The sequence below is a fragment of the Pyrgilauda ruficollis genome, unplaced genomic scaffold (assembly GCF_017590135.1).
Source record: "Pyrgilauda ruficollis isolate IOZ18807 unplaced genomic scaffold, ASM1759013v1 scaffold28, whole genome shotgun sequence".
In the NCBI taxonomy this organism is placed as follows: Eukaryota; Metazoa; Chordata; class Aves; order Passeriformes; family Passeridae; genus Pyrgilauda; species Pyrgilauda ruficollis.
Genome location: NW_024524155.1, coordinates 10,222,641 through 10,245,862, shown reverse-complemented (window position 1 = coordinate 10,245,862; position 23,222 = coordinate 10,222,641). Strand labels below are relative to the sequence as shown.

The window sequence follows — 23,222 nt, the reverse complement described above, 5'->3', positions numbered from 1 at the left end:
ATTTGTGCTTGCAAGTTTTTAAATGTGGGAGTTTCACATTTTCAGGTGCAACTGCAGATTTCCCTGCTACTTTGAAGAGGCTTGAAATAGACTCCTGAGGAAAAAAAAAAAAACCCACATTGTTTTCTTTCCCACCCCCACCTCAACAGAGGGAATTCTGCTTAACCTGCTGAGTCCAAAGCATGAGCTAAATTGGGAGGTGAGAAAATTAGGTAAAGTTCCTGTGCTGGTGAAAGTCTGATAAAAGAAAACAACCCTCATCTACTCATAGAATGTGGAAGGTAAGAAAACAAGGCAGGTGAAGTGATTTCATGTTAAAGTTTTGTCAGGGAAATCAGTGGGACTTCATACCTTTCCTACTGAGGGATTTAAACTTCTAATCTCAGGAAACTTAACCTCTGTAAAACATGGTGTTAAGGACAGAAGGGAGGAAACCTCTCTCCCAAGTAAAACATTGCTCCAGCAATAGAGAATTAATACAGTGGGACTCAATAGTGATCCAACAAGGAAATCAGTCCATTGTGAGACTTCACACTAATGAGTAAAATGGGTTTTTAAGAAAAATTGTTTGGTTTGGATTGTAGCTTGGTTTTTGTTGGTTGGGGTTTTTTGTTGTTTTGGGGTTTTTTAATGTCTGCATGGGTACTTCGTGTCCTTTAAATAGGCCACACCTTCAAATAGACTTGACCTGACAGTGAAAGCAAGCCAGTGACTTTTCTTAGCTCAAGGTCTAAATGTTGCCAAGAGATGAACTATTTATAAGCTTAACACCTGACTAGGTGCTAAATAACTCTGGCTGATAAAGCTTTTGGTGCAAAATTATCACTCCAGATTAAGACTGGACTGGACACCCAGAGACCTGGAATGCTAGAAAGGATTCAGGTAGGATTTAAGATGCATTTTAAAAGGTGTATTTAATGTATCTTCTCTAAGGTTGTATAATTGAACAAGATTATGGAGTTTGATAATGACAGACAGGTCTTTTACCTGTATGTAAACAACACAACAGGGAATTTATTTGAAAGAAAATCACCTAAGTGTTTAAATATAGCATTAAATCACAAATGGATTTATCTACACCCAAGTAGCCTTCTGCAAGCTGGATCTGTGTTTAACCAACTCCACTGGATAGTGGCCCCCTCATTCTAACATAAATATTCCCCTGACCCCAGTATATTTGTTATAAAAGCAAGAGAAAAAAAAATATCAAAGCTTGTTGGACTGATTGGCTTGCTTGGAGAAGCTGACAGAGCATAGTTGACCTTAGATGTGGTGGGGAGGGGCCAGGGAGCAGGACTGTTTTCATTTTATAGTGTAATAAAAGTTTAAACATATCACAACCCTCTTGTGTGGGGCTACAGAGGTCACAACCAATTTACTGAAAAACACTGAGCAATAAAACAGTCTGGAGCCTCTTCTACTGCAGCTCTAATCCCCTAATAAAGAAGTGGAAATAATCAGACTGTGTCATTCACAAAAGGGCAGAAGCAGAATTTCAGGGCTTTCTCCCATCCACAATTCTCCCACGCAAGCATGTGCTGCAGAGCCATTTTAGGGCAAGATTCACAGTCACCTGGAGCAAGGGATTCCAACCATAGTCAAAACCCAAGTCCTGGGGCCTGAAGATGTGCCTGTGTGGTCTGAGAAAAGTGCTGAGCAAGGCCATATACAGGTTGCAATTTGTCCAGGCAGTTTTCTTCAGGTTGGCCTCACCTGAGTGTTGCATGGTTGTGTGGAGCCAGGAGAAAAACAGAACTAACAGCCAACAATGGAAGTGGGAAACAAGGGGGTCAGAAGGCTCAGGATGCATGTAGTCACTTTGAGTCCAGTCTGTGCTTGCAGGGATGACGTGGTGGAGCCATCCAAGCACCACTGCCCACTTCTGTAGGCTCAGCAGACCTGCTGCCTGTGGTAAATAGTTGGAGTTGCAGATCTAAGAGCTCCCTATGCAAGAGGCATGCTTTAGAGCCCAACTTCAAAACCAAGCTCAGCAGGGCAGAAATGAACCAGACACTTTGCGAATCCTTTCAGCAACTTCATGTCGTCTTGGTCCAACCCAATTCCTGAGTGGACACCATCAATTAATTGTGATGCTGCTGAGCTGCACTATGCAGTCCTGACTTTCTTCCCAAGCACAGGTGTATTGGTAAGCTGAAGAATTCTGCCCCTTGTGCTGGTGTCAGCTGGAGGAGTTTGTGCTCCTAGTTCCCAGCCATGAGGCAATGAGATCCCAGGGTCAAACTGGGCTGCTGTTTTCACTGAAAGGATTTGTGTCTCTCACCCTCTACCTGGCCCTGGCCGTGCTGACCAGGCACAGAGGCTCAGCCCATGGAAAGGGTCTGACTGGCTCCCTGCTGTTCCTGCCATCAGCTGCCAGGTGCATCCCAGCACAGCCCTGCACAGCTGATTGCTGGTAACCAGACCCAGCTCAGCAGCAAACCCAACACTGCCAGTTGCTGTTATTACAGTAAAGGAGACAGCAGGTGCCTTGGAGTAAAACTATCAGGCAATTTGTCACTGTTTTTCAGCAGGAAATCCTTCATATACTTTGTATCTAGCAATTTTCCTCTCTGGCTGTTGCAGCCTGCAAAGAAAATGGAGAGAAACACACAAGACAATTCTAGAAGAGTTAGTTCAAACAGTAAGAATGAAAGGTGTTGTTAAAGGGACCTTTTGTTGTCAAAAGAGCTTTTAATTGTGTTATGTCTCATGAAGAGAATTTCTATGATTTTGAAGGAGTACATAAAACAACTATCCTTTGAGGGGGAAATCCAGCAGTTCTGACAGTTCAGTCTCATGAAAAATAAAAATAATTTTAATTACCATAATACTTAATAATAGCAAGTATTAATGGCTGGTACTAGACATTTATGAGATCTACTCCCAAATGCTGCATGCAGTGTGCCCAAAAGGCTGCCTCAGACCACACAGGTGCAGTAGGGAGATCTGAGCAGAGAGTCTGGCTGGAACAACGGGAACTTGGCTGGCTCACCGCTACTGAGAAAATATCCCAGAGTGGATACCAGTGCTTTCTATAAATAAAGCAAGGGCATAACATCAGGGAGAATGGAGAGCCAGCTGAGCTAAAGGATAGAGTTGGCAGCAAAAGAAATAAAGGACCATGAGACAATTAAAAATAACCTTGTAATCAGTGGAAAGAGGTTTTGAACAATATATTACTGGGTGTAACAGGAGTTGGGGCTAGAGCCATGTTGGACACTATCCCCTTGCATCCTGTCCTTGCAAGTTGCAGCCTCTTGAAAGCCCTCTAATGCTGGGTGTACCTAAATCACTTAGCACTCTCCCACAGGCATCAGGAGCCTCTGGGCAGCTGCAGGCCCTGTGTCACCACATGCCCAGCACTGCTCAGGATGAGCAGCTTCAATGAGCCCCATCAAACGTGGCTGATCATCAGCTGATATCCTGGGGGTTAAACCTGGAGGGTTTCTCATCATGGTCAAGAGTCACTGTATTTAAATCATGACTAGAGGAGGGGGAGAGAATGTTCCATCACCCACATTTTTTAGGCAGCTGCTTTGCTGGTAAATAAGCTAGATAATAGATGTTAATCCCTGCTGACTGCAGAAGGAACCTGAGCTCCCAAATTTCAAACCCCATTTTGTTTTAAATCAGCATTTGTCTTGTCCAGCTCAGCTGTTTTTGAAGCCTCTTAATGTGTTTTGCCCACATTTCCTTGCTCCTTTTTGATGGGTCTCATTATATTCTGAATGAGGATTGTGCATAATGTTTATTTACAGCAGGGGACAAGACCTAAAGATGCAATGAGGCCCTTTTAGTACCTTGCTCCTATTACCAATACTGCAATATCGTGCTGATTTATTTTACTGACAGAATAGATGAAACAGACATGCAGGAGGTCAGATGAGACTGTCAGAGGCAGCCCCGTGTTACAGTCTGATATTGTGGCAGAGTAAGCTTAGCCCTACCTGATTCTCAATTTTCAAGCTCTGGTACCAGTTTATTTTTCTCTTCCTCTGTAATTTCATTCAGTTCTGTTTCTGCTCAGTAGTTTGTGCTGCCTCATTTCCTTTTCCCACTGTTAGTCTTTAAAAAACTTATGAAAATAAAAGCTTGCTTCTGGCACAAGAGAAATGAAATGCTGCATTTAACAGGTGAATGAGGCACCATCTTTTCTTTTGATTATATTCCTAGTTACTGACTTTCTGTTGAGACATCCTTATTTAATTCTTTGGCCAAGTCATAAGTTCAGTGATGCTAATGCAAATTAAAAGAGAATCAGTTGCATTTTTTGGTGTTATAATCAGGTTAGTTGGAAGAGAAGAGGGCAGGATGCATCTACTTCTCTGTAGTACATTTGTCCTGGGCATACTCAATGCAGTGATGGCTGGAAAAGTTCTTAAAACAATTTTGAATTGATAACAGGGAAGTTTAGTATTCTGATTTTTATATAGATTGATTGATTTCAGAAGCAATTACAGGACTTGGAAAATTTTATGAAGCAAGATCATTTCAGTATTTTTTGTTATTTCAACAAAATATCTTATATCTTTTATGTTCATATTAAGTTTAGTGGAAATGTAACATGAAATCTGATGTATTTTATTAGATTTTGTTTTTAAATAAAGATTACATTGCATGTTTGGAAACAGATCAAGAATTTGCTTCTGGAATCAGACTTTGCATGAAAAATCCCAGTTTGCAGTGGTAAGATTTTTTTTCCTAATACAGATTAGCTCAGCTGGTCAGAATATGTGCTAAATAATGGCAAGGTTTTGGATTCTATATAGGCCATTCACTTAAGAGTTGGACTTGATGACCCTTGTGGGTCTTTTCCAACTCAGAAGATTCTGTGATTCTGATAATAGCAATGGTATGTGGTGCATTGTCAAGGCATACAACCACACAGCTCTGCCTGGTACTGCGGGATAGCAAAGATGAGGAAGGGTTGTGTGGAGACAAAGAAAAGAATCTCCTATTGTTCTGGCACCAGCAGTTTCAGTGCCAAAGGGGGGTTTTGGTCTGAATGTTCACAGAGATGACTCGACTTTGAGATGTTCTGCATATAAAATGAATGGGTGTTTTTATAAAAAATATATTTCCATGTGGGCAGGGATCCTTATGAGGACAAAGTGGGCTAAATAGAGAGAGAGAATATAAAACACACGTGTCCAGCTTCCTGACAAGTTGGTGCAAAGATTATACTTTAGGATTGCACACAGAGGCCAGGCAGCAAATACATGACATCATATTGCACAATGGAGCAAGATGAGATTTCCAACTTTTCATAGTTATAAAGTTTGGCTGTCTGGAGTGTTTTATTACTGGGGATGGGCGTCTTTGAAGGCAAACTGCAAGACAATGGTCTTGAAATACGCAAAACTAATGGGCATGTCTGGTGTGTTGCTGATTCTTTTGGAGAGATACTCTATTGGAAAGAAATGTTGCCAACACAACATTTGGGAAGGACTGTGCCTCTTGAACCTTTTGCGGCATTTTGAGAAGGCTGATGGACAAGTCAGCTCAGTGTAAGCAGCGAGGAAGTAGACTTGTGCAGCAACTTCAAGCAGATCAATGCGTGTTTGCCACAGCTCTGTGCTGTGTAAACAGATACCACAGTGGTGGGCACGCTGTGGCTGAGGGATGGATTAGATGGACTCAATGCATGAGCAGCAGCTGCACATACTCAGTTTGCCAGGTCTGCCTAAGCTGCTCTGAGGCTGATTAACCAGTTGTGCACATATGTGTCCTATTATGCATGATGTTGCTCTCTCTTTTCATTTTTATTGACTCCATATTATTGTCTATAAATTCTGATTTTGCAGTGATGATCACCTCACTGTCTTATACAATCTCCCTTCCACATGTTGCAAAACAGATTTAACTTCAGTCAGTGCCTACTGACATCATTCCAGTTTGCTTTTCTGTTCTGGGACGCCACTCATAAATGTACAACACTATGTGTACAGATAGAGGTCTTTGTGTGTACAGGAAAGGTACTACTCAATCATTCTGCTGAGCAGAAAGGGGCTGCAGGGAGCCACATTCCTGGCCACAGCCACAAACCTGTTCCCCCAGCAGCCTTAGCCATGGCCAGGCAGAGATAGTGGCCAGGTGATCACAAACCTCAAGGCCTACCCTGACAAATATTTCTTCTGCATGTCACTATGCAGAGACCTGCCAAGTCATGCTAACACCCTTATCTGGGAAAATGTCCCTTCCTTGCTGAGTGTAGAACCTTGGGAGAATTCTCAGCCTGAAAGCTTCTAAATCAACTGCAAAAAATGCAATATAATCTGAGGATATGCAATATAGTTCTGAGGATAGCTTCAAAATACAAATGCTACAAATAAAATTGGAGGGCTGGTATAAGATTTCTTTGATTTTTCAGAAGGTGTTTGGCTTTCTTCATGCTGTCCTTTTTTCACACAGTTCCTACTCCTCTCTTTGCATCTCTGGTGCAATTGTGCATATTTACTGCAGCATGTGCAGAGGTACATGAATTTTATCTTTTTTTTTTTTAATCTTCCAGTGGAAGTTGTCTCAGCAGTATTTTGTTTAATTTGCACAGCAAAGTGCGTTTTTCTTGTATGAAACTAGCAAGAGGTGCAAAGCCCATGTTTATCTCTGGTTTACGCCATTTTAGTTATATGGAATAGTAGCTTTATTTTGATGTAATTTCATTTGGTTCTCTGATAATATGCGTACTGTGCTGCTAACCTTTCTGAAGGTCTTTTCCTAAGGAGGCTTAGCCAGTACAGAATTCTGATCTGTGCACTCAAGGTGGTAGAAAAACAGAAACATACACTCCCTACAATAAACTTTTTCCTGCTTACTACAATTCAGCCTAACCACCTGCAGAATGCACACCTGTTTTTTATATTGAATTCATGCCTGGCTCAGAGAGAGAGGTAGACTCAGGTCCTTTCCAGGTGTATTTGTAATTGTGGATGTCAGTAAATTACTCTGAACCATATGGGATCAGCAAAGACTTTTTTACTCACCTCAAAAGAGCTTGAAGTCTTTTTGCCTGATTTTATCCAACACAGGATATTGATCTGGAGCTCAAAAAGGAAAAGTGTTAATGTGTCTTGAGAAATTCATACTGCAAGTTATTGTGCACCATTTGTGTGTTGTTATTTCACTGATCTGAGGCACAGTTTTTAAAATCTCTTGATGGAACATCTGCCTCTCCCTGAAGTGATTGTTGTGCCTGAGCTCCACTTACTTTGGAAGCAAGTACAGTTCCATTAAAATAATCAGGGAGATACTGATTTATAGTACCTAGGGATCTGCCTGTTCTTTACATAAATAAATGCAAAAATCTGTGTTCTCTGCCCTTGTTTGTTAGTTTTCCAGCAAGGACAGATGGAAATTGTCTGGAAGTAGAGTTTTAACTATATGAACAATTTCTTTATAAGAAGAAAGCTGGAGAAAGCCCATATCTTCTGCATTATTTTCACAGCTATTCTCTTGCCACACAAATTTGTACCTGTAATGGATATATCAGGTAAAGGACTTCAGTCTTTACCCAAGTACAGCAGATTTGTGGTAAAATATCTGTTCATATGCACATATACATATGAAGAGAGAGAGTTCTTATTCATGTGTCTCTTGACAGAGGGTCAGCAGAGACAATAATAGTTTTTCATAAATAACAATGAATTAATTACCCTAGGGAAAGAAAGTTTGGTGCCTGGTTGTTCTATTATTTCTTTACATATTTATGTGTGTTATTTCTAGTGTATTATGAGACCTTCAGGGGTTTTGGCTGACAGCTTTGTCCTCACTTACTCCAGTGTGACTCCATCAGCTTCCCTGGTACTGAACCAATTGTCCTGGGCTGACTTTATGGCTTTACACCTGAGCATACCACTAAACAAATATTAGTTTCCATGCTTTGTTACACAGATGTGATGCAGAGCAGAAACAAACTGATCCTCAGGCCAGACATGTGGTATGGATTGCAATTACAAAGATCAATAATGAGGACAACACCCTTCACTTACTCTAGTGGTTTCTGGTAAATCCTCCTTTTTCCTCCTCTGTAGAAAATAAAAATAAAAATACTATTAAATACTCCACTCCTCTTCATATCCTAAGCAGTGAACCAGTAAACACAGATGTTTAATAGAACTGGTGAAAATTTACACTATCAATCAGTTTTTTTTGAGAGAGGAAGGAGTGTTTTGGTTCTTGCCAGACACAAATGTGTCTCAAACTCTGCTGCTGCCATGTGCTGCCCCAGTGACTTTGCCAGCACATTCATTAAGAGCTGCTGCCTGAAAAAGTGAAGTCTTGGTGCGTGTATGAGGTTTTGGACTTTTTTTCTGTCTTTGGCTAGGTTTTAAAGCTAACCACAGTTTCCTGTGCAACCTGACCTCCGTGTTTCCAGCATACCCCAGTGTCATTTCCGTGTGACTCAGATCTGGGCTGGTGTTTGCAGCCTGGCTTTCCCCTTGGGCCTGACCCACAGTGCCAGCATGCACCTGGGAGTGAGGTCCCTGCTCCTGGTGTTACAGCCACCTGGTCTTCACTGGTACACAGCAAGTTGTCAGAAGTCTGACAACAATAGCACAGTAATGTGCTATTTGAGGCTCTGGGACCTGTTGTTTCAAAATGTCACGGAGATAAATAACTCAGCAAGGTTCATATCTGGGTTCAGTGTTATACGAAAACAAGACTATTGAGGAGTAAATAATCAAAAAATTATTTGGAAAGATTGCAAAGTACCAAGTTTTGAAGATTTAAACCAGTCATCATGAACTGTGGGGAACTATTTATCCTGACCAAAGTTTCTTGCAAGTGCTCCCAAACTACCACTGTTAGGGTCAGCCTATAGGGTCCACTTAAGCTGACCACGGGCCTGAATGATTTTTAGGTGCCAAGCTACAGAAAATAATATTATGTCAGAGGTTAATCCATGACACATAATAGTGACCACAACTGATGTGACAGACATGATGTACAGTTGCAGCAGAGAAAGCAAAACCATTTTAATGAAAAATAGCATGTGCCAACCAAGAAATGCCTCAGTCTTTGCAGCATTTCAGAGAAAATGTCTTTGACATCCTGCCTGCACCCATTTCACTCATATATAGAGTGAATAGTTTAAGACACCTTATCTTGTCTCACAATCTCAGGTCAAAAGGAAATCACCCATTGAAGGAAAAAATTATGAAGATGATTTGAGCACTTTTGAAAGGTGCTGTGCTGGCATGCCTGTGCTTTGGTATCCAGAAAGCAAGCACATTTCCCTACACTGACATGGTGTTATTCCTTGCTCTGGTCCCAAATGACTGTCCCACCTGAGGGTGAGAGTTTTGGCTGAGGAGACCAGACAGCACCCACAGCAGGTGGGATCATCCTGTCCCCAGACTGAACCTGCACAGGTTCCCATCACCTCCTGGGCAGCTGCCAGGTAACAGCCCCCTCTGTTTGGGCTGGACAGCTTTAGCCTCATGACCCAGGGAACTGTCTGTATCCCACTGTTTGCCTTGAACCAAAACTCTCTGCCTGCTCAGCTACCACAGGCACTCCCCCAGTGCCTGCTCAGCCGCCCTGCGCGCTGCCCGGGGGCTCTCAGTGCACCCTGACACCCAGCTGATTTGCACAGCTGTTGGCCTCTGCATTTGATGGTCAGCAGCATTCAGCATTCTGTCTCATCCTGGTGACCTGCCCTCTGCCAGGCTGTAGCTCCAGGGTGGAGCTGGAGCTCTACAATGATGTTTCCTCAGCAGGGTGCCACAGAGGCTGCCAGCTCCTGGAACCCGAGAACTTGGCAGTGCTGGCCATCCCCCACGCATGGCTGAGGCACCTGCAGCCCCACCAAACAAGGCCTGGTGAAAACACCCTAACCTGTCCTGAGCAGCAGGGTGGGTCTAGATAAATGCCAAAGAACAGAAGTGCAGCTGCAGCTCAAGTACAGAAAATACATTCTGCTTATTGTTACAGCTCTCAGTGACATCAAAGCATCAGCTCTTTACTCCAGCCCTCATCTGTGCTTTTGTGCTGTCCTCATCTTATCTATAAAGGTGTTAAACAGATTTTCCATCTCACTTTGTGGTTTTGACACTTGTAAAACAGGTGTGGTTTTTCCTGGAGCTGTGATCTCCAAACACAGCTCAAGGAAGATAATGATGCTTAGTTTGGAAATCTGGGTCTACGTGACTCAGCCACATTGATTCGTGTTGTGTAGCCCTGTTGTAGCTTGTATGTAGCAAGCTACTTTTTTACTGTGAAGGAATCTGTCCTCTTTTAGGCTTAAGGTGGGAGTTTTAACAGCCATTTAAGTCTGCTCTTAAGGAATGAGTGATCTCTCACTTCAGTGGTGAAAAAACTCCTCACAACTTCACTCTAATTTACTCATTCACATCAATTTTGAAGATTATCTGGACTGTCATACTTATATTATAATGAAAAGTAAGCAGCACTTACTACTTGATAAAAAAAAAAAAAGCTAAGCAAGAACAGAAACAGAAAACTATTTTTTCTGTCGTTTTGCCTTTAATAATATCTCTTTCCAGAATATACTTGTAACTTACTATTGCACTGTCTGCTTACCAGCTCAGTAGACAGAGTACAGGAGTCTGCTGAGTTAGGTAAGTGTACAGTTATTTTTAACCCAGTTAAACATTACATGTTCATATGGCATGTTGTGCAACAGATAGACACTGGTGTCATGACATTCTGTCCAGACACTTGTTCTAAATTTAGCTCTAAATTTAACCTGAGATGTAGGGCAAATAATTAAATGTCAGCCTTATGCACCAAACCTGTTGCTTTGTGATTTGAACGTAAAAGAGGCATAAACCTCTGCTCTTCTCTGGTTGCATGCTCAGTCAGTGCAGGACAAGGAAGCTTTCTCCATGGCAATATAAAGGACAGTTCATTTGACCAGGGCTTCAGGGATTGTATTTATTATACAAATTTGACAGCACACAAAACCGGGTAAATAGAGAGGCTGGTGCAGTGTCCTTTAGCACAGCCTATTCTGGAGCCTCTGCTGCTCTTGTCTGCATGTAAACACCCATGTTCCAGACCTGGTCACCTCATCAGGGGAGTGGGCCAGAACAGCAGGATCAACGTGGAGGACAACCTGTCCCCTTGCTTTCAGTCTCTGAGCTCCACAGCAGCAGAGTCCCTTCCAGTTGAGTTGGTCAGCAGCAATCTCCAGCATCCATCCCAAGGCAGGCTGGAGCCCATCTTTCTAGAGCCCAACTCCTGCACCTTTCCCATGGGGCTGTGCACAGGAAGGTCCTGCTCTGCCTTGCTGCTCTGCTAGTACCTGCCTCAGCTTCCCTCCAAGCATACAGGGACCTGCAACTCCTTGGACTTCATTTTGGTAAAAGTTATGGACATTACTGCAAGCTGCTGAATTTAGGCAGGGACATTTTTTGTTTTTTGAGGTCTGTTTATCTGTGGCAAGAGTAAAGTAAAGACAGAACCATATGCAGAAAGCCTCTCATGTTGTTGCAGGAAGGGAAGGGGAGCAATACAATAGGTCTTATTGCATACAGCAGGCACAGTAGTTAAAACCAAATCAGTCTGAAAGGAATTAGAGGGTACTACAGAAAAGTCTTCAAGAGAGACTTTGTTCATAAACTATCCTAAGAGACTAAACAGAGGTAAACAGCCATTGCATATATCCAAGGATTTCTTTTAAAAACCTATGAAAAAGTTATTTTCCATAAAAATTGGTTTTCATCTTTCCATCAATTTGGAGACACTATTTTTCCCAGGACCCTTGCTATTCACAGCAGCTTGTGTTTCAGGTTGCCATTCCCATCCTCCTGCTCCCCTGCAGGAGCCTCAGAGCCCTGGGATTGCAGCAATATCTCTGAATTTTGTGGATTTTGTAAAGGTCAAGGTAAAGGCAAGTCTTTCATTAGAATTCTTACTAACATACATTATAACATAAGATAAATGATATTTGCACAGCAAAGAGAACTAAATGATAATGTTTGTGATTTCACTCTTCCTCCAAGGAACATGCATTTGTTTATACAGTCTTTGGGTTGTGTTCACTTCATATTAGATTTTCATGTTCCCTCTGACTGGTTCTTCTTTCAGGTTGAGTCAGTGGATGTGACCTTATGGTGACATTTGCAGAGTGGCATTGACTGTAGTAGCTGTACACTCTTACAAAGCTCGCTGGCAGGGCTGAGTCATTGGATACCTGAAAGTGGTCTTAGGACCTGGATACTGGGTGTTCCCCCTTGTGCTCATGTCACATTTCCAGAGGAGTGAGGACTTCATTTTGATTAGGTTTGAAAGGGAAGAATTTTCTGTGGGGAGGAGCTACTGTGCAGAGGTAGAAGTCATGCACTGAGGCAAAGTGTGATTCAGGGTGTGTGTCAGCAACTACTGAAGTTGAATAAATTCCTCCTGAAAGGGGAAATATAATCTTGGTAGAGTGATCTCAAAACAGCTACATCTTTCCATCAAAGAAGTATTTAGGCAGCAAAGTGAGTAAGGAATAATGTATATCATATTCATTACCCCATGGCATGCATGACATCCTGCACCTTTTCCCATACAAGTTCCTCTGGCTCCTTGCCTCTCTCAGGGTATTGTAGCCAAAGCAAAGGAAATTGAAACCATCTTTTCTTGTGGGAGTTTCTATATTCTCATTATTTGAACGTGGCTTGTGTAGCAGGAGGCACAGGAGAGGTGCTTGTGGTTCTGGTGTTGGCAAAGTTTAAATCTTTGGGACTGTCTGATGGAAGCACAGCATGGCAACACTGAATGCAAACCTCTGCTCACTGGATATGATGGTAAAGGGTGTGTACTCTAGCTCTATTCCCTCAGGGAAATGTGCCACTCAAAATATCTTGCTGTCTTTCTGCAGGAAAGACTTCAGACCAGATCTAAGTAACGAGCCAGCAGTTAGAGGTAATTGGTGCACAAAGACATACACTGTCCTGAGGCAAGGTATTATGAGGATTTTCTGTGCAGGAACTGTTACTACCAGAACTAGTCAGTATTTTCTTCCTTGCAGAAGAGCCACACATGTGCCAAGTGTTTGGATGCAGCAGAGTTAGTCACCATTGGCAGATACAGGCTATGGACAAGAGCTTGTGCTGATGCCCATTCTCACCTGCGCCTCACCACGTGGAGGCACATCTGTGGCAGCTCTGCACACAGAGGGAGTCAGTAACAAGCTCACTGGTCTCCTGGGATGCACAAACGAACTTTGTTTTTTCCTCCAGCCTCAGCTGCCAGATTCAGCTGTGTAGCTTAGTAGAGGTGAAGGGCTTAGTAGTGATGACAGGATAATTAATTCAACTAATGGAAGCAGAGACAAAGGAAAGAAATTTTAAATGTGCTTTTCTAACCTGGCTTCTTCTGGCTATTTTGAGGAAATATGAAGGAGAAAACAATCTTGCTGATTATTTTTTCATTTGTTTTCACATGGTCATCCTTCTTTTCTTCTCCCAGATTCAAATCTCTTCTGCTGTGCCTTGCTTGTGAGACCCTAGCTGACTCCCCCCATCAGCATGAGTTGGCCATTTCCATCACTTCTATTTAAAGGAAGTGAATAGATCTAATATGCAGTGTCTAAGATTGAAATCTGTCCCAGAAAATAGTGAAAATTTACATATTTATTTTTGCAGGTGACATTTGTAATGTATTAAAATCTCTCAGAGTCAAGCTGAAAATGCAGATCTGTAACTTTGCATGCCCCAGGGGAAATATTAGCCAATCTGATGCAATGCTAATAAATCATAATTGTTATTATTGTGCTTTGGATGTGTTGTAATAAAGCCACAATATTGTTTTATTGGGGGAAAAAATCAACTCCCAAATGTATGATTTCATTTCTGTACAGTATTATTTCTGTAATTAAAATTCAAACTTATATGAGGTTGTCCTCTAAGGATTTCACAGATACTAATTAAATAAGGTCTTATTCAGCAGTCTCTATCCATATAAGTAGTCCTGTTGGCTTCCCATCTGCAAGGAATTTTGGACTGTTCTCTGAAGTTAATGCATTTGATTATTTCCACTTCACTAATGTAGAAAATTATACACAGAGGAGTTAAATGATTTACTCAAGACAAAAGGGAGAGCTAATGGTATCTGAAAATAGATCTTCTGAAGCAGAGTCCCGTGCTTTTATTGGAAAATGTTGCATCAGCATTCATAGCAGCTTCAAATACATCAAGGGTGCACAGAGTTTTGCAAGGAAGCCCAGAAACATGGGAGGGAAGGGAGCTGCAGTGTGCCTGCTGGGAGTGGCATGGGGAACCACCTGCAATGTTCACAGCCCATGGGACCTTGAGCCCCACTGTCTTTTCATAATCAAACAGGCCATCCTGGAAAACCAGACACCTTTGCCTTTGCAAAGCATGAATCTGCATCACAGTACCAGAAATTTTTCTTGAGTTCAGATCAAGGGTGAGAGACTGCCAAAAAGCAAGCAGAAGGGTTAAATGTGGGAGATGCTCATGGTTTTAAGCCAAGGCTAGTTACAATCTTGAAATAGTATCAAGGAAAAAAAGCATTGGGTGTTGTTTAAAAGTCACAGAGGGTTGGCTGACATCTTGTCAAGGGTGTAAGAGTTTCTCACACTCTTGGTGATGACATTCAGGGCTCCTTTTGTCTGTCACTGTAACTGCTGAATGACTTTAACTTTGGACAGAACAGTTCCAGCACTAGTTATGAGGGGCAGATTGTTTTTCAGACAGCAGGGAAGGAAGATGTGCCATGTACTCATCCTGATATCATGCTGGAGCAAGATGGCTTCAGGAGCAAGCATGGAGAGGGAAGGATGCTGGTCCTGAAAGACTCTGAAAACAAAGCAGATGAGTTGAAAGGAATCATATATTAGTGGATAATATAGTCTTGCTGTGTTTTTCCCTTCAGGATTGCTCTTGCTAAGCCTTAGATGGGGGTGTTCATGCATTGACAGGGTGCCTTCAGTGAACCTGAGCCTCCACAAGGTACTCAGAAAGGATTCCAGACCCATCTAGGCTTTATTCTCGGTGTGTGCAATGTTTTGCCATGGGAATGAGTGAAAGAGGAGCTGAAGGAAAATGCATAGGCATAACTTTGATATCCTGTTATGGTTTCCCTTCATTCATTGTATTAGCTGGACAAACCCATGGAAACCTTCCCAAAGTGAGCACTATTATTCCCATGATCCAGACTATCCAAGGGTCAGTTCTCCAATATGTGCCTGACTCTTTTCTTCTAACTCATCCCTGGAGCAGTGCTATCTCCTCCTTGGCCAGCTTGCCTTCTTCAGGATGTGGGGAAGATGGGTACCACTTCACATTTATGGCCTTGAGGACTCTGAGAGAGTCTGTTGTTCACATTTAGGTGCTATGAGAGCAGTCCTTTTCTACCAGTAAGCTCTTACAAATACTACTTGGAACAGGTTCACAAGTGCTGTTGTCATCTTTTGGAATCCTGAAGTCTCCAACTTGCAGCCTTAAAAACATATGAACAACTCCAAGACATCAGTAAATGCCCAGTAATGTTTGGTTGTTTTGTTTAAAAAGCATCAGCTAAAACAAAAGTAAATGGAGGTCACTTCTCCCCAAGCAAATAAAACTCTCCAGGACAGCATATCTTACTTGAAAATTATATGGCAATTTTTTTTTTCTTCTTTACGTTCCAGAAACATATCCATATATGGTCTACTTGTCAGGGACAATAAATAATGATGTAATAGAAAGGTCAGCTTTGTGTCATTTAGCTCCAGGATGTTGATGAAGTGAAGTTCTTCAGATAATGCAACAAAGAAGAACTTCAGGATTGGTACAAGTTTCTGCTGTGCATCTTCAAACAGGAAATCTGAGATTGGGAACAACTTATATTTTGGCTTGTATTCGCTGATCATGGGGTGATCCAGAAATAAACTCCAGGCTTCAAAGTGAGCGTGTTTCAAAGCTGTCCTGCAGTTGATCGAAACATCCAGGCAAAGCAGGGAGACAAATACCAGCGAGGATTTTCTGAATTAAGACTTAACCAAGGAGATAACCCATTTCAACACAATCATTACCCTTTTATTTCAGAACAAAAAGGTAATGCAAAAATGCATGTTTTGAACTTATTTAGTACTTTCAATCTCTCAGTTCATTATGTCTATGCAAATATTTATTCCTACAGCAGTTTGTAACCTAACACTCTAACAGTCTTGGGAGCTTTGTGATTTGCTTTTGTTTGTTTTGGGCTTTGGTATTTTTTTCAAATATGCCATAAAACACTGTCTGTTAAACAGAACAGTAGCTCTGTCATTTCCTTATTTTTCTTTTACTCGCAGGTGGTGCCTGTATCTTTGTCCCTAGAATATCTTGCTCAGAAATAAATTCTGTAGCTACAACATACTAAGGTAGAATGTAGCATGCAAGGCACAGTGTGAAAGAGAAAAATTACATCAGCAAATAATTGCTTTAATTTTTAAATTTCTAGTTGGCTTGACATGAAGATAATATTGCACTAATTTCTGTGTTAATTAATATGTTCTGAGGAGAAATAAAAGCTTGCAGGTATATGATTTCCAGTAAAGAATTTGTGCAGAATCGTGATTTGGTGGCATCAGGGCATATGCCATACTGATAGGTGACCTGTTTTGACAGCTGGGGCTGAACATGGGGATTTGTTTGCTCAGAGGATTCCTTCGGGAAGCCTGGCTTTGCTCCTTCAGCACTGGGCTAGAACTTGAGTGGTTTGCATAAACTGTCACTACAAAGGATCCTTGCCTGTTGCCGCAGCAGGGCAGCGTGAAGTGTCATCCTTCTGATGTCTCAGCTCCGGCAGAGCTGATAGGCACTGAAATCTTTCTGGTTTTAAAAAAAATTATTTGCTTCATTGTAACAGCTATCCAATATAATACCCTTGGAAAACTGCAAAGGTTTATCAGGAAACTGATCTGAAATGCAGCAAAAATGCGAGCACTTAAGTGCTGCAAGTCGGTCTGGTTTCCATTGCCCACGGAGGACCTGTCCTGAAAGGTGCCACAGTAAGAACTGAAGTAAGGCTCAGTTTGCTGGGAAGACATCCAGCCTCTTTGCCTTCCCCATGTGTGCTCCTGCTGCTTTCAGAAGTAAAGACAAACACGTGGAACGGCAAACACGGATCTGCAGAAGCAGGAGCACAACCATTCCTCGCAAAAGGCAAAACGATGAAGCTGCTCCTCTTCTCTCTCTTTTGCAGCCTCCAAAGGCTTGGTTATGTTTTCACAAATGTGGTTTATTGCACCCTGAGCCATAAATAACAAGGTTCTGTATTCAGTTACAAGCTGACTGGAATAAACTCAGCGCAAAGGCAGGCACAGTCTGGCTCTGTTCCCTTAATGACCTTGTCATTTATCTGCCATGCTTCTCTGACAGAAATAAGTAATTCTGCTAATTCTGCTGCCTGGGATCTATGGGGGGGGGTTTTTTTTTTTTTTTTTTTTTTTTTTGGGTGGTGGGGGGGGGGGGGGGGGGGGGGGGCAGGCAGCCTCGCTAAGCTTTTCTTTAAAGAAGTGCTATCAACGGGGACCGGTTGTTTCAAATGCTAATGGTATTGAATTGCATGGTTCTGCATGTTCAAAGCCAGCCGTAATCCTTGTTTATTTATGTTGCATCAGGGATCAGAGACCCATTCTCCTAAGCACTATGTTGACAGAGCTTGTAGTCCGAACATAATAGCAACCTAATTGTGTTTGTCTCTGGCTTTTGCCATCATGTAGGTGATTACTAGTAGTCCCCCTTGTGAGCAGTACCTTTGGTTTCAGAGATCTACCAGGCACAGCTGCTCATCAACGCAGGTTAGGAGGTCGCAGCATGGTCCTTGCACAAGTATTTTATTTTCAACATTACCTTCTGGTCACTGAATGCATCTAAGTTGCCTCTGTATGGCACAGGCCTGATTACACATCTGAATTAACAAACTTTCACTGAAATCAGGATGGCAAAATTAATATCAGGATCAGACTCTATGTGGAAATGGTGGTAAGTTTAGATTCCAGAAGATCTTGCCAGACTGACTTATTAAATGGCAGCACAGACAGCAGAATTCCAAGACATGACTCTGCCAAGAGAGATCATTGGTGAAGCCATCAGACCTGAAAGGAAAGCACTCTCTAAGAAATAATATGGGCCCTATACCCATATTATATATATATTACATATATATAGAAATATATAATATATAATGTATTATATATGATATATTATATATTATACCCAGGTTCTGCTGTCCCAGTAGATGCTGTGTGCTACCTGCTTGTGAAGATGGCCTCTTGGGCTGCCAGAGAAATGCAGAGCCAAATTTTAAAACATTCCCCCAAAACCTGAAGCTAGGATGAAGAATAGACACATCATTTAACTTTTAAATCTAATTCCAGTACTTTAAACCTACAGTAAACTGGCTTAGAGCAAGGAAATAGATTCAAGCTGCACTTAGAAATACCACTTTGGCCAGATTTTACTAATCCAGACTTGTTCAAATATTTCTAGCAACAAAGATTGATTTTTTTTTTCACACCTTCATTACAGAAGGTGGAAAATATTTAGCTTATAGCACATTAGCCTAGTGAGCTTTTATAAGTCTGTGTTTGGCAGTTCACTGATGGCCTCAGATGGGGTAAACTTAGCCCTGCTGTGTCAGCTGAGCCAGGCCACTGCCAGGTGATGCCGCTGAGTTTGGCCTCAAGGAAAGAAGGGTAAACTGAATTAGGCTGTAGTGCATTAGCCTCCAGCCAAGGGCATGTGCTCAGCCTGTTATTGCAGCTCAGCTGTCTCACTGCAGCTTCTTCCAGACATAACTCAGACCAGTGCCCCTGTCCTGTTGTCCTGCAGCTTCAAACAAAAGCATCCTCAGGTGGAAGGGGAGGGTGGTGGCTCTGCTGTGTTCTGCTCTGCAGGGAGCTGTAGGGAAGAAGGCATGTCCCCAGCCTCCTGCCAAACTCAGTCAGCACACAGGCAAACTGCACACACACACTTGTCTGAGCAAGTGGAGACAGCAGGGACAGCTTCAAGCCCAACTAGAACACTCTCTGCAGGGGCTCAGGGCAGCCAAGGTTGTCCCTGGCTCTCAGTAAGGACCCAAAAGCTCCTGCAGCCCAGGATGTGACCCCCACACCTTCATCGTGTTTGTGCAGTGCGATGGGCAGAACTGAAAGCTTTCTCTATTTTGAGCCCTACGAAGTTTCTCCCTGCAGGATGAGTCAGTGATGGGAGCTGCAGCCAACACTGTTGTTTCTGCACTCTATGGAACTCTTGTCAAAATATTTAGATTAGCGAGGCTCACCAACACGCAGGAGAGGTTCTCCCTTTTCTCTGTGAGTGGGTTGAACCCAGTTAACCCCCTACAAAGGATAAGAGGATGAAATAGGAGTGATTCCTACAAATCTAAAATCTTCCCTTTTGCTCCCTTTGCCTTAAGAATGTGTGAAACAAAAGGAGAGAGGGGAAGAAGGTCCAGAAGTGGCCTTTACACCTAGATCCAATTGGGAGGTGGTGAAGCAGCTATCAGTTAGCTGCTCTGTGCCAGGCTGGGGAGCTGTGTTGGCAGGGGTGTCCTGTACAGTACCTGAAGCCCAGGCTCCCACAGAAGGCACTGCAACACCAGCTCAGATCAGCAGCATTGGATTCACTGCCATCAGAATGATGGCAATGGGACTGGGAGGATACAGAGGAGGGATCTGTGTCCCAGCCTGCACTGGAGAAGGCTGCCCTCAGAGGGGAGCAGTTTCATCTCCATTCTTGCATTCTCCAAGGATTCATTGTGCATCACCTCCATTAAGAGCTTAAGATCAGATCCTGCCCTCCCTGCTGACGGCTTTGTTTAGGTTTCTGAGTCACCACTGGGGCCAGGTCCCTACATTCAGGCATTGCACTGCTGGATGCTGCAGACGACTGCTGGATGTTCCTGCCAGCTCCAGCCGGTGGTTCCACACATCTGCAGCTCACCAGGCACCACGTGAGTTCCTAGGCTAGACTGTGGGAGTACTGCCCAGCGTGCCAGGGGCTGAGCAAGTCCAACAGCAGCAGAGCATCTGGACAAACAAAGCTGTGTCATGGTTCCTAGCCAGCTGCTGGCTGGAGAGCAGCCAAAGGCAGGTACTGGAGCAGTGGGGGCACAGGGAGGCTGCCAGCAGGGTGATGTCTGGGCTTGGATCTTTGGGACAGCAAGGGTCATAGCAGAGCTGAGGCACCAACTGGAAAAAGGAAGCAACAGCAGTCATGAGAGATCTGGCTGAAAAGAAATGGGAAAAAACCCCGAGAAATTTTAAAAAACCCACCAAAACTGGGTTGCATTATTTACAGCAATTGAAGGTTTTATTTTGGCATTTTTCATGGCTGTAAAATACACCTTTTGTTGTTGAAAATCAAAATGTCAATCTGAAATCTGCTGGGCTTCCCTTTAACCTGGAGTCTTCCCACTTTTTCTGGAGTGGGCTTAGAGCCTGAAGTGGGAAATATCACCATGTCTGAAGTAAAAAGCCTAAATCCAAGATTTTAAGTTACTTGACTGATTCAAGTTCTTACAATTTCTTCAAACTATATTTGGGGAGCTGCCATTTCCTCCAGGTCAGGACTGTCTCTTGGCTGTGCACACAGCAGCAAGGGAGGCTGCAGCAGGGCACTTTCCTGCTGCTGTGAGGCTTGTGGCCTGCTGGACCCCTCTGGTTTGAGTGTGAGTGCCCAGGAAACCAGGCTGAGCTGGGCGCTTGGTGGAGAGAGCAGCTGTGCAGGGCAATGGAGCTGACAGCTGCCCTGAGGCTCCTGCTGAGGCAGCTCCTGAGCAGTGGGAAGTGGGGTGCTTCTGCTGTCCCCACGCTCACGGCTCTGCTGGCTGGCCCAGAGCAGCAGGAGCTGATCCTGGGCAGAGCAGGGCTGTGAGGAGCTGAAGGCCAACCCTGCTGTGGCACTGATGGGACAGGGTGGGGACAGGCAGCTTTCCTGGTAGCTCCCCTGCTGCACTCAGCCAGCCCCTCACCTCTCTGCCCCTGGGGAACATGTGCCCACAGTCCTCTCCTGCTGGGTCCCTGTCCTCTCCTGTCATGTCCCTGTCCTCCTGAGCAGCTCATTCCTGTTGCTCCTTACCCCAGTGCCCCCCATTATTTTACACAGTTCTTGCTCAGCCCTTATAAAATCAAACCTATTCTGCACTGGCTGTTATTTTCTTATAAGAGGCAAGCTTTTCCACCTCTTCCCATAAAATAAATCATTGGCTCTTGGACACTGATGGCCAGAGTGCTCTCTGGCATCCAAATGAGATCCTGCTAGAGCATTGTGCCGTTCAGGGTATCAGTACTTCCCTACCACTGCTGGAAATTCTGCAGTATTTTGAATTGTCTTTGTCTTTTAGAGTCCTGCAGTGGTGGTTCACAGTCATTCTGTGATTGCTGAGTGTGCCCAATGTTTCCCACTTCTCTCATTCCCATCTCACTCATGACCTTGAACTTTGTTCTGTGAAAAAGTGAAAAATCAGAAGTGAAACAGACCAGTGTGGTGTTGCTCTCTTCACTAAATGAAACAAAGTCACTTCAAAGCATAGCTTTGTATGCTGCTTGAAGATCTCCAGATAAGGTGGAAAAAATTACAAAGCCTCTTTGCACTTCATGGTGGAGAACCTGTCCTTACGGAAAAACACAGCAAAGAGAAAACCTCTTCCCTCAATTTCCTGCAATTACAGCAAGAAATAAAACCAACAAAAAGATACATCCATTGGTCTTCTCCTAAATAAAATTTAAAAATTTGTCTCTTTAATCTTAAGGGGATTTCCTTTACCTATTTTTCTCTTGAGATGTGGTAACTAGAATAAGCAGATAAAAACTTGCCTTGCTTGCAACAACTCCCCCTTTTTTAAACACCAGCTAAACCAGTTATTTCTGTGTAATTGAAAGGAGTTAGTTCACTAAGTTTACATGCAGATTTTAGCTGATAATGTGAAGGATTTCTGGTGAAGGATTTCTGAAGGGTTTTCTGGTCATCCTATTTAAGAGGCAGACCCAAATGACAGTACAAGATAGTTTTTTTCATTTTCCAGATTTTGATGATCACAATTTTCTTTTTACAGGAAAGCAAAGAATTATAGAAATGGCTACGACGGCAGCAAATACTCAAAGACAAACGATAGGCTGCGAGGAGTACAGTCTGTACAGCAGCCTGAGTGAAGATGAGCTTATAAAGATGGCCATCCAGCAGAGCTTGGAAGAGGACCCGGCGGGTCAGCCGGTGGCCCAGAGCCCCCAGAAGTCGCTGGTGGCCCGTGCTGGTGACGTGGCCGCCCCAAGCCGTGCCAGCCCACACAACCCTCCCTACCGCATCTACCCCTGGCACAGGTAAGGAGTGCCAGCCCGAGCGCTGCCCCAGAGAGCCCTGCCCGGGAGGGGAAAGCAGGCTCCCTGGCCGTGCACATGCTCTCTAATTAGTGCTCTCTAATTAGCGCTGCCAGGCGGCTCCTCTGTGAGTCTGTCATTAGTGTCAAAGCCAGAGCCTGCTATAAATCCAATGAGGTCAACAATCTACGTGCTCGCAGCGAGAAGAGGATTTGCTTGATGTTGTCTGTTTTAAGGAACAAATTAAAATGGGGCACAGCCACAAGCTTTCCTGAAGAACAGAAGCCCTCCCAAGGCCACCTGCTCTTTTCCCCCACTGTATGCCAAGCTTAGGTTTTGTCAGAGAGGGAGCAAGGCATTTGTTATGAGAAAACATAAAAGAGGCACAAAAACCAGGTATATAAAAGAGTGAGACCTGACTACCTGTTAAATACTTCAGTTTTTAAAGGATGCGATTATTTCAGATCAGTCTGACTCCAACCACTCTTAACCAAGAGCAACTCCAGACACCAAATCGTGGCAGCATCCCCCTCCCCTGCAATGCTGAGCTGTGGTCACAGAGACCTGCTGACAGTTTCAAACACAGACATTGTTCCCTTTTCATTTTATAAAAGGCAGATTTCTCAAGGGGGATGGGAATGGATTCCAAAGTCACCTCCAAAGCAAGAAAAAAATATCCTTTTAATATTTTAGGTTACTTTAGTTTTCCCTTTCTTAATAAACTGAGAATTACTGAAGTTCTGTTCCTCCTCCCTTTTCGTAATTCCACCACCTCTGATGCCTTGCTCATTACTACCTGTGGTTGCTTGGTTTCCAAGGCTGGGAAGCTGGGGACAATTTGATGAGCAGCAAGCATGTGCATAGCTGTGAAATCAGGATGCTGAGTGGCCAGCAGCCCTGCTGCCACCAAAGGCTGTGGTTTCTCCGTGTGGTTACTGTGCACCTGTACAGCCAGCTCCCC

General features: G+C 43.4%; 1 protein-coding gene across 4 annotated transcripts in view; it reads left to right on the top strand.

Moving 5' to 3' along the window:
* The first annotated feature begins 833 nt into the window (after positions 1-833).
* Positions 834-23,222, top strand: part of ASB2 (ankyrin repeat and SOCS box containing 2) — a 47,806-nt gene continuing 25,417 nt past the window's right edge. Inside the window, exons 1-3 of one of the 4 annotated variants that reach the window (XM_041472003.1) lie at positions 834-882; positions 22,000-22,264; positions 22,876-22,934. In XM_041472003.1, coding sequence (XP_041327937.1) covers positions 22,020-22,264; positions 22,876-22,934 — 304 coding nt within the window. In that variant the 5' untranslated portion in view covers positions 834-882; positions 22,000-22,019. Of the gene's footprint in view, positions 883-15,870; positions 16,011-21,999; positions 22,265-22,875; positions 22,935-23,222 lie in introns of those variants that run through there. The other 3 variants (XM_041472002.1, XM_041472004.1, XM_041472005.1) reach the window with 3 other exon arrangements.